This window comes from Numenius arquata, chromosome 3, assembly GCF_964106895.1.
Source record: "Numenius arquata chromosome 3, bNumArq3.hap1.1, whole genome shotgun sequence".
NCBI lineage: Eukaryota > Metazoa > Chordata > Aves > Charadriiformes > Scolopacidae > Numenius > Numenius arquata.
This window is the reverse complement of record NC_133578.1, coordinates 32585275-32598316: the sequence shown is the minus strand read 5'-3', so window position 1 is coordinate 32598316 and position 13042 is coordinate 32585275. Positions and strand designations below refer to the sequence as shown.

The 13042-nt window shown below is 39.3% G+C and overlaps 1 protein-coding gene across 2 annotated transcripts in view; it reads right to left on the bottom strand.

The window, feature by feature from the left end:
• The window catches only part of HECW2 (HECT, C2 and WW domain containing E3 ubiquitin protein ligase 2), a 114734-nt gene that overhangs the window by 67057 nt on the left and 34635 nt on the right, over window positions 1-13042 (bottom strand). For both annotated transcript variants that reach the window (XM_074144869.1, XM_074144870.1), the window contains exon 3: window positions 3094-3188. In XM_074144869.1, coding sequence (XP_074000970.1) covers window positions 3094-3188 — 95 coding nt within the window. The remainder of the gene's footprint in view (window positions 1-3093; window positions 3189-13042) is intronic.

Sequence of the window (13042 nt, the reverse complement as noted above, 5' to 3'; positions counted from 1 at the left end):
CACACCAATGTGCAATGTACAAGTATGTAAAGCAGTTCTGAGCAGCTGAACTGTTGTTTGAAGTTAACGGATTGATAAATCATTTCTGGTGCCATGGTAGCCATGAGGAACCCGCTTTGCATTGTTTTATATTGCTTTAAGTTATTTAATATCATTAGCTTTCAAATACTTCCCATGATGATCAACAAGCACACTGGAGTTTCATTGGAATAGCAAACACAGAGAACTTCTCCCATTGCAAAACTCTAATACTTCGTACGTAACAAGCAGTCAAACAAAGCGATGAGGAAACAGTGATGACGTTGATGCCTGTTGTCCCCATGGGCTTCAGCAGTCTTGTAAGGGAACACACCGTGCCAGCAAGTGCTGCCACTCGCCAACCAGCCCGGCCCCTTCCCTCACTGGTGGCTTCACAATCCACCACTGACCCCAGAGTAAGACACTTCTCACCACACTGCTTGAAACTATCACTTTCCCACCCAGCATGACATCATTACCCCAGTGACTTCATACGGAGGCATAATTGGCGACAGCTGATAGTCAAATTATGAGGGTACCAAAGCAATGGGTTCATTCCAGCCAGGTCAATGTCCCTTCATCTACAGACAGATTCCCTGGAAGCAGCAAGGGGGCCATCCCCCTGGGATGGTGATGCTGCCCAGGTGAGGCCAGAGGAACACTATGTATTTCACTGTACTCTTTTGGAGCTTATTGTTAACACACAATGTTTTCTTCTTAAAAACATTTGTTATTCATCCACAAAAAGGCCTTCCTCATTCTATACCTATTTTTCTGCTACATCTGCTACTGACTCTGAGTAATATTGTTTACACTCCTAATCCTTACTTCATTATATAGAAAACAGGATTTGCCCACAATTCAGCTATTATATGATGAATTGTAACAGTGTTCCCTAGCACTTCCACGGTTTTGCTATGCACCCTTTTCCTGTTCCATTATGACCTGAACAGCAATTTCAATTTTTCTGCACCAAAGTCCAAAATTTCATCCCAGCACACATGCTTAGATTTCTTGCACTACAAACGCTATCTCATCTGGTGTAACGCGGTGTTTCTCAGTGCTACATCAGCCCTTGCATTTCCACTGGTTCAAATGAACACAGCGGAACGTTAGTTGCTAATCCAAAAATGAGATGGACTGAAATGCCTGGTGTGATACACCATCAATATGAGGAAAGCCAGAAACATGTCTTCCATCAAACCATGTAATGCAAAAACACAGAACGATCCAAGCAAGCAGGTAACTTATTGCAGCTCAAAAAAAAACAACCCAAAAAAAGAAGAGTGGGCATGTCATGACTCTCTTACCACTTCCATGAACAGCATTTCTGTAGCAACAGACACGACCAGTGCTAACAGAACAAAGTATTCTCTACTACACAGTGCTTAAGCTCAACACCAAATGGTGTTGAGGTATTAATGAAAACGGTGTGAGGTATTAACATAGTAATAGGTGTACTTATGTATAACTAACCCCATATGATATTTTTAGGAAGTCTCATCTGAGCTGTCATATGACATTTTCATCACGGGAAAAATAACAGCTCACTGTTACTGGAAGTCTATATTGTTAGTGCGAATGAAAACGTTTCCATAAAATTACACCTTCTAGCAGTAGTGTAAACTCTGTAGAATACCCAGGACCCTGTGCTGCCTTTCAAAGGAAAGAAATTTAAATCGTGAGAGCTGGTTAACCACTCAGGATTGACCAATGACTGGGAAAGACAGGTCTTCATAAGTTAATAAATGCATACTGAAACACAGAAGTTCAGATGTTCTTTTGAGCACTGAATCTCAAAAACACCGGTGGCTACTATCACAAGGTCAGGAAAACACACAAGTTCAAATAGTTTCTCCATCCAGTATAGTCATTCAATTTCTCAGTAACAATATAGTGCAGCACATAGCCCATTTTAAGGGTTACTTTGAGATGCACTTTTTCCTTTGTTCAAAGTCAGGCTACCTTACAGTCTGTAGTTTATACATTGATATTAAAGACAGTGGCTGTCAAGCTCATTAACTGTAACACATTTACTTCTGTAAAATATCAAGAGTTGAGATGCCTGCTGTGAAATGCTATTATTCATAGTCAGATCTGACAAAGATCTGACAATTAAATGACGCTGTCACCCAGGTCTGTAATTCTAAGAAAAAGAAAAAACATTTTGTATATGAAGTCTAGTATAGCACATACAATATCATGTAGCCGTAACATGCACTTGTATATAACATACAACGCTGAAAAAGTGCAGGATCAGAATAAAAGCTATTCAGTCTGAGTAACTTGTGCTCTACAGTATCTTCAGCACTGCAGTTGTCAAGACAACATCCTAACAGACGTGATCTTAAATATTTGTCAGCTAATATCAATGAATAAATGCACTGTGATGCTTCATGCCAACTAAAGAACTAGCCTATTAGATAAATTACATCCATCAAAAGCACCTGGGTACCAGTTTGGAAGCCTCTTCTTCCAATACGTATTTAAACAACTAAAAAAACTCCTCTGAAACTTTAGTATTTCAAAAGAACAAATCTCATAATGAAAGTATAGTAAGGAAGCAATAACTCTCAATAGTCAGAGAATTATCTAGACTTCAGTGGTATACAAACAATCAAAAAAATGAATAATTTTTGCAAGAGCAGAGTTTTGTCCAGTCTCATTTTTATACTAATAATTGCTATCTCAGCAACAATTTCATCTTCAATACTAAGACATAAGAAGACTTTTAATAAGGATTGAAGATTAATAAGTTTGAGTTAGATAACCAGTGTGAAAAATTTCTATTGTGGTGTTAAATTACAGCAAACTAAGCTGCAAAACTGAAAGCGAGCAAAATCAAGTCCTTAGCATAATAGATTTCCACTAAGCTCAGTGATTTTAATGTCATTTTACAATGAAAAACACAAAACCAAGAAAAGCATTTCCCAATTTTAATGATTTCTTTCAGGCAATATAGTTTTTTGCAAAAACTGCAGTTAATGATAAAATTAGAAGATATATCAATAGGTTTGTCTGACAGTTAATACTATCATCTTATAAAAAAGCAATGAAGTAATAGGCTAAACTTACCATCACAGCAGGGTTTTTCACAGTGATACATGGAGTAGTAGCTCGGAGGGCTCCACTAACACCATGGTAATATTTAAAACAGATCTTTATTTCAGCTGGAAAACAAAACAAAAATCGCATTAAACTCTTCATGACTGACCCCAGGCAAAAGAGAGACAATGAAAGGAACACATGCATACAGGGAGTCACAGTCCACTTCTGTTCATGGAGTCCAAGTTTGGGCAGTTCCCCAATACATCGTGGTTGTAAAAGCACGCAAATAACTTTAACTGAAAGATATTTTCTCTCCATCCGTAGAAAACTGGAAACCTGACTCAAAACACCTGAATAGAGTTTTTAGGTAAAGAGCTGGTAAATGTTCCCTTTTGGTTTTGTTTTTAACTATATTTCTACTCAGTCAGTGAAAAACGACCAGCACATTTTTTTCCAGCTCTTACAGCGAGATAGCCATGGTCGCTACTGGGTAAGAAATGTCTAAGTATTCACAAGCCATAATTCACACAAAGCCACTTCTGTATGTTTTGTATGGGTCCAGTGGGGAGGAAATGAGATCGGTGTAGATCTATGAAGACATGTTCATTTCAACGTAATAGAGGTAATATGAATCACTATTTTTCAGCAGATTTGTAAATTGCAAACCAAAAAATAATTACACGTTTTATTCTTAAATTATTTAATCATATAAAAATGGGACCTCTCTCTACAGCCTTACACACAGAGGCAGTACTACAGGTATTATATCTTGTTAATCGATGAAATAGTCAAAGCAACTGCTTTTTTTCCTTCTCAAACAGAGGGTAACATATTTTGATGAATGTATTAACATAAATTATGCTGACATTATGATTTAAACACTGGCATCTTTTTTAGGCAGTTTGAACAGTTTGGTTTTTTCAGGTTTTTGGTGTGGTTTTTTTCTTTTTCAGATGGAAGCAGTAACTCTCCACTGAACTGCTTACCCCTACAGGAATTGCGATAGAAGGTAGAACAGTACAGGTGAACATGTGCTAAGTGCCCCAAGACCTCGAGCAGCAGCAGCAGCAGCCAAACAACATGCCTTGCGCTTCTTTTTCCTAACCTTAGGCAAGGGGCATAGAGAACAGAAAGACTACAAGTGCCCCACCATTCTCTTGCAGCCAAAAACAGGATTGCAGAGAATCAGGGTGGAGACTCAGGATATATTTTCCTGGATTATAACACAACCCTATTTGCTGTAAGATAACTGTGCTTTTTGCTCTGAGTTGATTCTTACAAGATGGAGAAGAAATCATTAAATCATCTATTCCAATCATTATTGCGCTCTTTGCTGCCCCTTCTTGCCTTCACAAAATGAATGTTGACTTATGGACTCCAGAAGTATACACAGTACCCCAGCATCATGCTCAACAAAGCTGAATGGGGGGGGACTAGGCTGGGGCGATTCCTGTGGTTCTATAAGATGCTCCTCTGCTTATATATCCAAGAAACGCATTACAGCTCCTCGTCACAGGTTAACATAGCATGTTGATGTTGAGGTGAAGGACACATGGCCTACATGCCTTTCATTCTGAATTCAGCAATATCAAAATCAATTTTATTTAGCTGTGCCTAGCTTGCTAAATCATCCTATATGGATCTTCAATTGCTTTTATCCACTCCACTCATTCTCTTATCATCCATAGATGAAATCAGTGGGAAGCCTGGATTTCAAACCACTGATGAAAATGTTAAAAAGCACTGCATCTTTTATTAACTCCTCTAGGGTCTCACTAATAAGATTTTACTTTTTATGTAACCTGTCAAACCTTTTACTATCATTTAGCATGCTAATCCAAAAATATTCTTAATCCCGGTAAAAAAAAAAAAAAGAATAAATAGACACAACTTGAGGATGAGACAAATGGTCACCCTTCCTGTGTTCCAATATAAAGTGTGTCAAGCTTCCTTCAGGTACGTGTCATGCAACTTCTTCCAGAGTCTGACCCATGTTTCGGGTCCCACTGAATAAAGTTTTGTTTGCTAAACTGCATTTACTGCAAACAAAAGAGTATTATATTTAACCGAAGCCTGACCTCCACTGTTGTTTCTCTTCATTCCTCCAGCCCAGCAGAACAGCTATAATTATGGCTGCCCTTGACCCTGTGGGATTTTCCCTATCTGGAACAATCTCTCCGTTTTCCTTCTCCATTGGGGATAACTCCTCTGCGTGAGGTTGATAAGGATTTACTTCTGGGTACAGAAATGGCCACAGGCAGGCACAATTTACAACAGTCAGTTCAGACAGACCAGGGGATGTGCATGAAAGTTTTGGCAGTTCAATTCTTCTGACTTCGTTTAACAATGTCAGTAAACGAAACTGCTATGTTTTGTATAAGGTTTTGAGACATACAGCATGATTCCTCGAGGGCTGAGGTATTTAATTACTGCAAGATAAAATACCCACTTATCCCTACTCAGAAGCATCAGAAATCCATCCTGCAAGCCTGCTCAGCCAAAAAGGATTATTTATTTATTTTTAAATTTGCTGCAGTTATAGGTCAACATTTATTTAATATCTTCCTCCCAGAACAAAGAGGAGGCACCCCAGAACCACCCTTCAAAGGAAAGTGACTGGCTGACAGTGCCTCCAGGGACTTAGGAGGTGGAGGAGCTGCTGGTCCCATTTCCTCCTCCTCACAGCTGAGTTCACACACACAGTCAAAACATGCTCTATTTACCACAACCTTTACAGCAAAATTCAAAATGCAAACAGGATTTCTGATCACCTACAAAGGATTATCAGACCTAAAAATTATGGGTCAGGAGCTGAGGGTTCTTCCTAAACTGCGCAATTCTGTTGACCTACCAACAATACTTATACCCAAATGGACACACAAGAACTTCTGGCTCACATCAAATTGGACTTTCAGCACTTGTGAAAGTTGGCAGGATTTATACCAAGTGTTGGACTCTTCATACGGTACCATACATATATTAAGTAACCAGGACTCAGGTCTTGAGCATCATTTAATCACACTGTGAATGTATTATGACTACATGAGAAAACAGTAAGACAACAAACTATTTCACCAAGACTTCTACTTTCCAGCTCCATTTCTCAACTCTATTGCAACCCAAACTTTATTTGTCAGAGAGTTTTTGGAGCTGCTGGTTATTCAGTCTACTGTCACTGGCTACCTTTTCTCAGTTCATCACTCCTGAAAAGAACCTAGCAATGGAAAGGTTATCAGCTGCTGCTTCTATTCACAGTCAGTCAATAAAGTGACTGGACAGAAGTTTGTTACATGTTCTCACTACACTGACATGTACATTCCTCAAAAGGCTGAAACGCAATGCTACGAGCTTTGGATCCTCGGATTTCTTTCTCCTAATGACTTCTACAAACATACAGTACTTTTCTATACCTGTATGCGGCTGGTGATAGAAGAATACAATGTTTGATTTAAGAAATACATCTGATGATCCCTTTTCATATAAACTAAACTTAAAAAAATAATTATACAATCTTCAGGATTAATTGCTAGAAATAATTAGAAAAATCAGAGCACTCAAAAACACAGCGTGGAGACTTTTTCTCCCACTTCTGAAGAGAAGCATCATTGATTTGGTTTGGGCTTTCTACAGCACTACACACAGGAACGGCAGACTTGCTGTTACCATTGTGTTGATGGATTAACACAAGAGAAGCTGTGCTCGAAATTCAGCATGAAATTGTAAAATGGGCTACCCATCACAAGCATGCAGACACTGCCAAAGTGAATATGGGTTTGCAAGACTGGATATTGTATATAGCAAGAATGCAATCCCTTCATGGGACCAGAGACAGCTAAGCAATTTTTTTCGTGACTAATAATGCTAGAAACTGCAGTTAATACTTAACAGTAAAAGAAATCTCAAAGGAAGCCTGTCAGTTCAAAACAGCTGAGGATCTAATGTTTTGACATTTCTTGTATTGTGTTACGAGAAAAAAGATGTTGAATAGAACAGTTTTTTCTTGATGACTGATGGATTCCTGAGCTCCAGATATATTGAAGATAGGTATCTGTGGCTGTTCCTGATCTCAGCCTACTACCTATAAATAAAGCCCCATAAATACACAGACCTCTTCAGAAACAGTAAGTTAACTTATCTGCAAACAGGACTTTAATATTTAGAGAGTTGATTTCAATACCATATCAATACACAAGCTTCTTCTGAACTTTTCCATCCTACAAACTGCACAATAGCATGCGTCACCTACAGAGTTTTCCCAGTATCTTTCATTCCTCCTACCACCTTGCTTTTATGTGTTTGCTTTAGGGAAAAAGTTGCACTTCTCTTTTTTCTTTCCTACTTCTTCCCTCAATGAGCTAATTAGCTCGCTTTGTACGCGATCCGTAATGAAAAAGTTAAGAGCGGTAAATCCAGCAAAGGAAAGACATCTGTACCTGACACCACAGGACTATTTTCTGTCTCATTAAACAAAAATATGACATTTCAGAACAAAAAGTATTTTCATTTGGGGTGGGGGGGGGAGAAGACTGTACTTAGCTAGCTGTGTCCTTGGTAGCACACATGCCCCATTATCACTGACATGCCTCCAGAGATCATACACACCACAAGAAATTCCTTCTTCATTTAAAAATGAGAAAAAAATGGAATTGAGGTAACTATGATTCTTTAAAAGATACCACACAGTCATATAAGAAGTTATATATATGTTAATTAATCTGAATACTCTGTAAAGCCATAATCCCCTTCTTTAAAAGCCAATAGCTGTTATCATTGTACAACCACAGTTTTATAGCTTAGGTCTGTTACATAAAAATATTGGAATTAACAAAGGTTTCTGGGACTCAAACATTGACATTTGAATTTCAAAAGAATTCCTGCATGAAATTATAGTGCTGTACTTCCCTCTACGGACCAAACACTCTTGCCTATTCAATAATAAAGAGATCAGCTTACACCAAATAATAGCTTGCTTTTAAAGCATCTTTTTATATCATAAAACAGCTAGATTTTAAAACTAATTCCCTTAAGTCCCCCGCTTCAACTACCTTTTTACTGCCTTTAATACTTTAACTTGGCCCATCGAAAAATTGCTTTAGGATAGGAAGATACTCAGAATACATAAACGTGGAATGCATAAACACATGAAGATAATTCTAGAAGAATGCATTGTTTCCGGGAGACTGACAATTCAGGAGAACAAATGTGTTCACTGGAAGAACAATATGCTCCAGATATACCCTAGTCAAATGAAATGCCTGTAGCAGAGGTGGAATCACCCCACACTCCACTGAGAAGGGACGGGCAGAGACATCTCCAAACGACAAGTCAAAGCCTAGTTGAGTGAAGGTAAACAGTGCTCCTGGCTAACTGCATAGAAATTGCAGAGCAGTTAATAATTCCTGGACACGGCAGTTAGATGCCAGAAGTTATTTGGGTTGAATCCATGGCTCTCTGCAGATATAAATATACACCCTCCAACATTCAATGAGGAAAAAGCTGACATCAAACAAACTCATCTGAAAAATATGAAAGTGTGGTCCATAAGTTAAGAAAACTTTGTCACTAGAACAAACTAAGTCACTCATATTGAGGCTTTACAAAGCTTTAAAGGGAGATGCAACACAGGAAAAAGGCACTGGGTTAAACCCTAATTTTTCCCAGCTGAACCCAAGCATCTCATAGACAACTGCAGGAATTTGGAAGTGCTCTGCACATCCTGCAAGCTGAATTTCTTTTCCTTAGCGTGACAGTTCAGTGAACAGAACCTTTTTGCTTGGACATTTAGCATTCTATTCTCTGCATCACTTTAACCATGTACCTTTTTGATTACTTCCTACTGGGAATAGCACAGCGTAGCAAACAGCAGCAGAACACAAGTGCCAAAGCTGGCTGCCTCTGGGTACTTGCTGGCTGTCTCAGCAGGTACATCACAGAATTTATTTTACAGAAGGAATGATAAAAAAAGGAAACCTAGAAAGTGACTTAGGCAGACTTACAGAAAGCCTTTCAGATAAACTAAGATCAATAACAAGAAAATGTTTGTCCCAGTGTTCTCTCTTCATCTAACCTGCTTCAAAGGAATCTGCTTGGACAAATGGTTTTTCAGGTAACAGAGCCTACCTATCCCTGCCAGCCCCACTCATTCTTATTTACATTCGCGAGCATTGCCTATTATATTCCAGTTTGGCAAAACATTTAATTATAATCTAACCTTTCAAACAAAACACCGGGGGTATTATGTGCATAAGGAAGTCAACAAGGCTTGCCACAAATGTAAAAAATACATGACTTGATCCTGTTTCAGTTATTTGTGATACTCAAAAATAGCTGTTAAGAGACAACAGATATAAATAGTACAATAATAGAAGTATTTCTAACTCAGTGAATGTGTTTATAAATAGGGTAGGGACAATAGCCATGAGTCCCCACATAGACCACTAAAAGGGCACTCGTTGCAGGGCACTATACAGGCAAGTGTCCCAGGCTCAGAACAATTCCATGTGAGAAAACAATGACCTTTATAGAATTTAATTTAAATGGTCAAAAAATATAAAGACCGGACACAAGTAATGAATTATGTTCACAGAATATTCATTAACATTGACCATTTTGGTCAAAACCACTAAAAATACTAAACTGTGCTCATATCGCTAGTAACAACAACTCTCTGCTACTGCAGCCCTTAAAAGCTAAAAGCACATCAGGTTCAATTATTAAACTGGTATTTTTTCCCCTTCAATATATATTAGCTTTTTTAACAAAAAAGGGAGCTGGAAGTCTGCTCTGCTAGTTACAAAGTTTGACAGTTTAGGTCTCAATACACTATTTTTGCCAAAGTTGCAATTTCAAGAAAATAGGGACTGAATACAGGGAACTCCACACAAAACCTCACTTGTAATATATCAGTGTAATGCAAACACATATATTACCATGTTTTCTGAATATATGTCATAGTCTACTCATGCCACAAACCTGAGATTTTAAGTACAAAACAGAGAGCATCTGTGCGTTCAGCCACTGCATCCATGTATTACAGTATGGCACCAGAAGTAGTTTAACCACGAACATCCCAAGGGTGATTTGGAAATGATTGATGTGACAAGACTGGCAGTCTTTGGATGAATCCCAACAGCTGCCACTATGGATTACTGTCCAAGACAAAGCCATAGCATCAGTAAAGAAAAATATATGCAGATCAATATATTTCTATTCTGCTCACAGTAATGACTATGACGTCAAATGTTATAAATAACAACAGACATTCCACTATAAGTAAAGCAGATGAAGGTGTTTCTTGTGGATACTGTAATTAATAATCATGGGACCAAGGATATAACTTATAAATACAAGTCCACTACAGTCTCAAAGGAGGCTCTTGGCCTATGCCTGTACTAATAAACCAGGCAGGACTATGGTGGGGACTGAAGTGCGACCACACAACCACCCCTGACACAGGGGGAAGGGCTGGCTGCACGGACACCAGCCACGCTGTGTCACTTGCTCCCAGCAGCAAAAAATAGCCCCTGGCCTGTTTTACCTACTAGAACATGCACAGCTTTTAACTTCTGGGGACTCTGTATAGAGAAGTACATAAGCACCAGTTACCTGCTGCATGAGAGTGACTGTACTACACTGAATCTCCCTCCCATGGCACCTCCAACATGACCTGTCCTTCCCCACATTGCAAAAACTTACTTAGAAGCTGCAGTTTATAAACGAGCAGCAGCTTTTATCAACTACTCTTCATAAAACACAAGCTTCCTTTCACGTGATTTTTCTATCACCGGCCTTTCCATGGATCATTTCATTCCATCTTTCTTTCTGCTAGCTCTGTTCTCCATAAGGAATGCCATTGTCTCTGCTCCACCGTGATGCCCCTGCCACCGCAAGCTCACAGACTGCTACACCCAGAGAAACACTCCACCATCTAAAATCACTCCTGGGGCAATTGCAACCTCTCTTGCACCAGAGACTAAAGGTCCTGACATACTTAAGGACTGAACAGCCTGATGCCATGCTAAATACCAGATGACCACACCAAACGCAAAAGCATTAAGCTGTGTTGCACCATCACACTATTGTCACCTGTTCAGAATAATGCTCCTTGAACTTGTTGTTTCCTTTTACAGGAGAAGGATGAAAACTGTTTGTAGAGCTGCAGCCACGTTTAGGAATTCTTCTGTAGTTTACACAGCAAACAACTTGAGGGAGCCATCTAATGAGTCATTGTTTTCCTTCCCCCACATTTTAGCAAGCCTCAGAGCAGGATGTTTTAAAGCCACCTCTACTATGTAAGGAAACAGCATCTTGGGCATAATGATGCTCAAATTCACCTTCTTGAATCTCTAAAATGGCTGAGTTCCTTTTCATGCTTACATGGCATTTCTGCTCCTTCCCCAGGGAAAGAAAGAGGAACACCTGCCTCCGTACTGGCTGGCTCTGCAGTTCAGAGGCATTCACTTTGTCTTGAGGTGACAGCTTAACGACACCAGCTGTTTGTGATGGTGAGCTGGACTTCATACATTGCAAGTATTTTCTTTCTCCATTGCATACTCTTTCCCACCCCCCACTCCTCAGAGGCTGCTTCTATCTGTCTCTGGAATACATTAAGTTCATTTCTCGTTATTTCACTGTTGATTCCTTTGATTCTCCCTTCTCAGGGTAGAGTCTACAGAATTTTTGGTGTTGATTTTTGTCTAAAGCAAGTGAGTTTTCTTTGATCATCCTTGTTTTGCTAATTTTGGATGCTTGGGGGGGGAATTAATGGCTGTTTTTAGTATGAAGATGGTGAGATTCTCCCTGCCCTTCTTTCACCAGGTTACTTTATCTGAATAGAGCAGATGGCAAACTATGCCTTTATATGTTACTTGCTTGGAAAATAGGAGATGCTGAATCCACAGGGACAGATAAATGCAATGAATAGAAAACTGAGTTACAAGACTGCAGATACACAGTAATGCAAAATTCAGAAAAATGCTTATCCAAGGCCTACCTTCAAACATAACCATAAATTCCACAGACCTCAGTGAAACTATCAATAAGTTTACAATTATGCTCATGGAAAAACATCTTCCCAAATAAAGGTATAAGATGCTTTTCTTTAAAGATACAAATCTGAGGCCCACAGAAGGAATCTGAGGCCCAATCCAGCTGACTCACACTGATTAACATTAATGCAATTAAAATGGAAATACTTCTTCTGCAGGAGACTCATTTGCACATGGCCTGTTAGCGATGCTATCATCCTCTGCACTTTGCCCTTCAGAGATGTTACATTACTGGTGAAAAGATATGTGATGTCCCTAAGCTCTGACACTACTAGGGAAAAAACACAACCAAAGTCTTTTGGATAATGCGCACGCTGACTGATCTCCACTCATCATTCAACATTAGTAACCTCCATTCCTTTTCTTGCCAAAGAGTCAGACAACTTCAGGCCAGCTTTGACTGGAAATCCTAAAGGATTATTGTAATTATTTAGCGTATTAACTCTGTTTACAAGCATCATCACTCCTCATTGCCACAGCTGGTTCAAGGTTTCTCAGGCTTGCAGCAAACATCCCCCTCTCCTCTCCTTGTGTATAGGTAGAGCAAGTAGTCTGCCAATCATATACGCCAGCAGACAGATGGAAGTTACTGTCCCCCTCTACTTGGTACTGGTGAGGAATACTGTGCCTAGTTTTGGACCCCAAGGTTCAAGAGGATGGAGAGGGAACAGGCAGAGGACTACAAAGATGGTTGGGATGGAGAAAATGTGACCTGTGAGAAGAGGCTGAAGGAGCTGGCCTTGTTTAGTCCAGTGAAGAGGAGGTTAAGGCAAGACAAATATTATCAACTCAACTATTTCCAATACTATGAGAGGATTTTAAAAGGAGCAATGCCTCCAAATTTAAGCTTTGGCCATTCAGATTGGATGCCAGAGAAATCTTTTTGGTTGGAACAACACTGCAGTGCTGGAAAAGGTTACCTATAATAT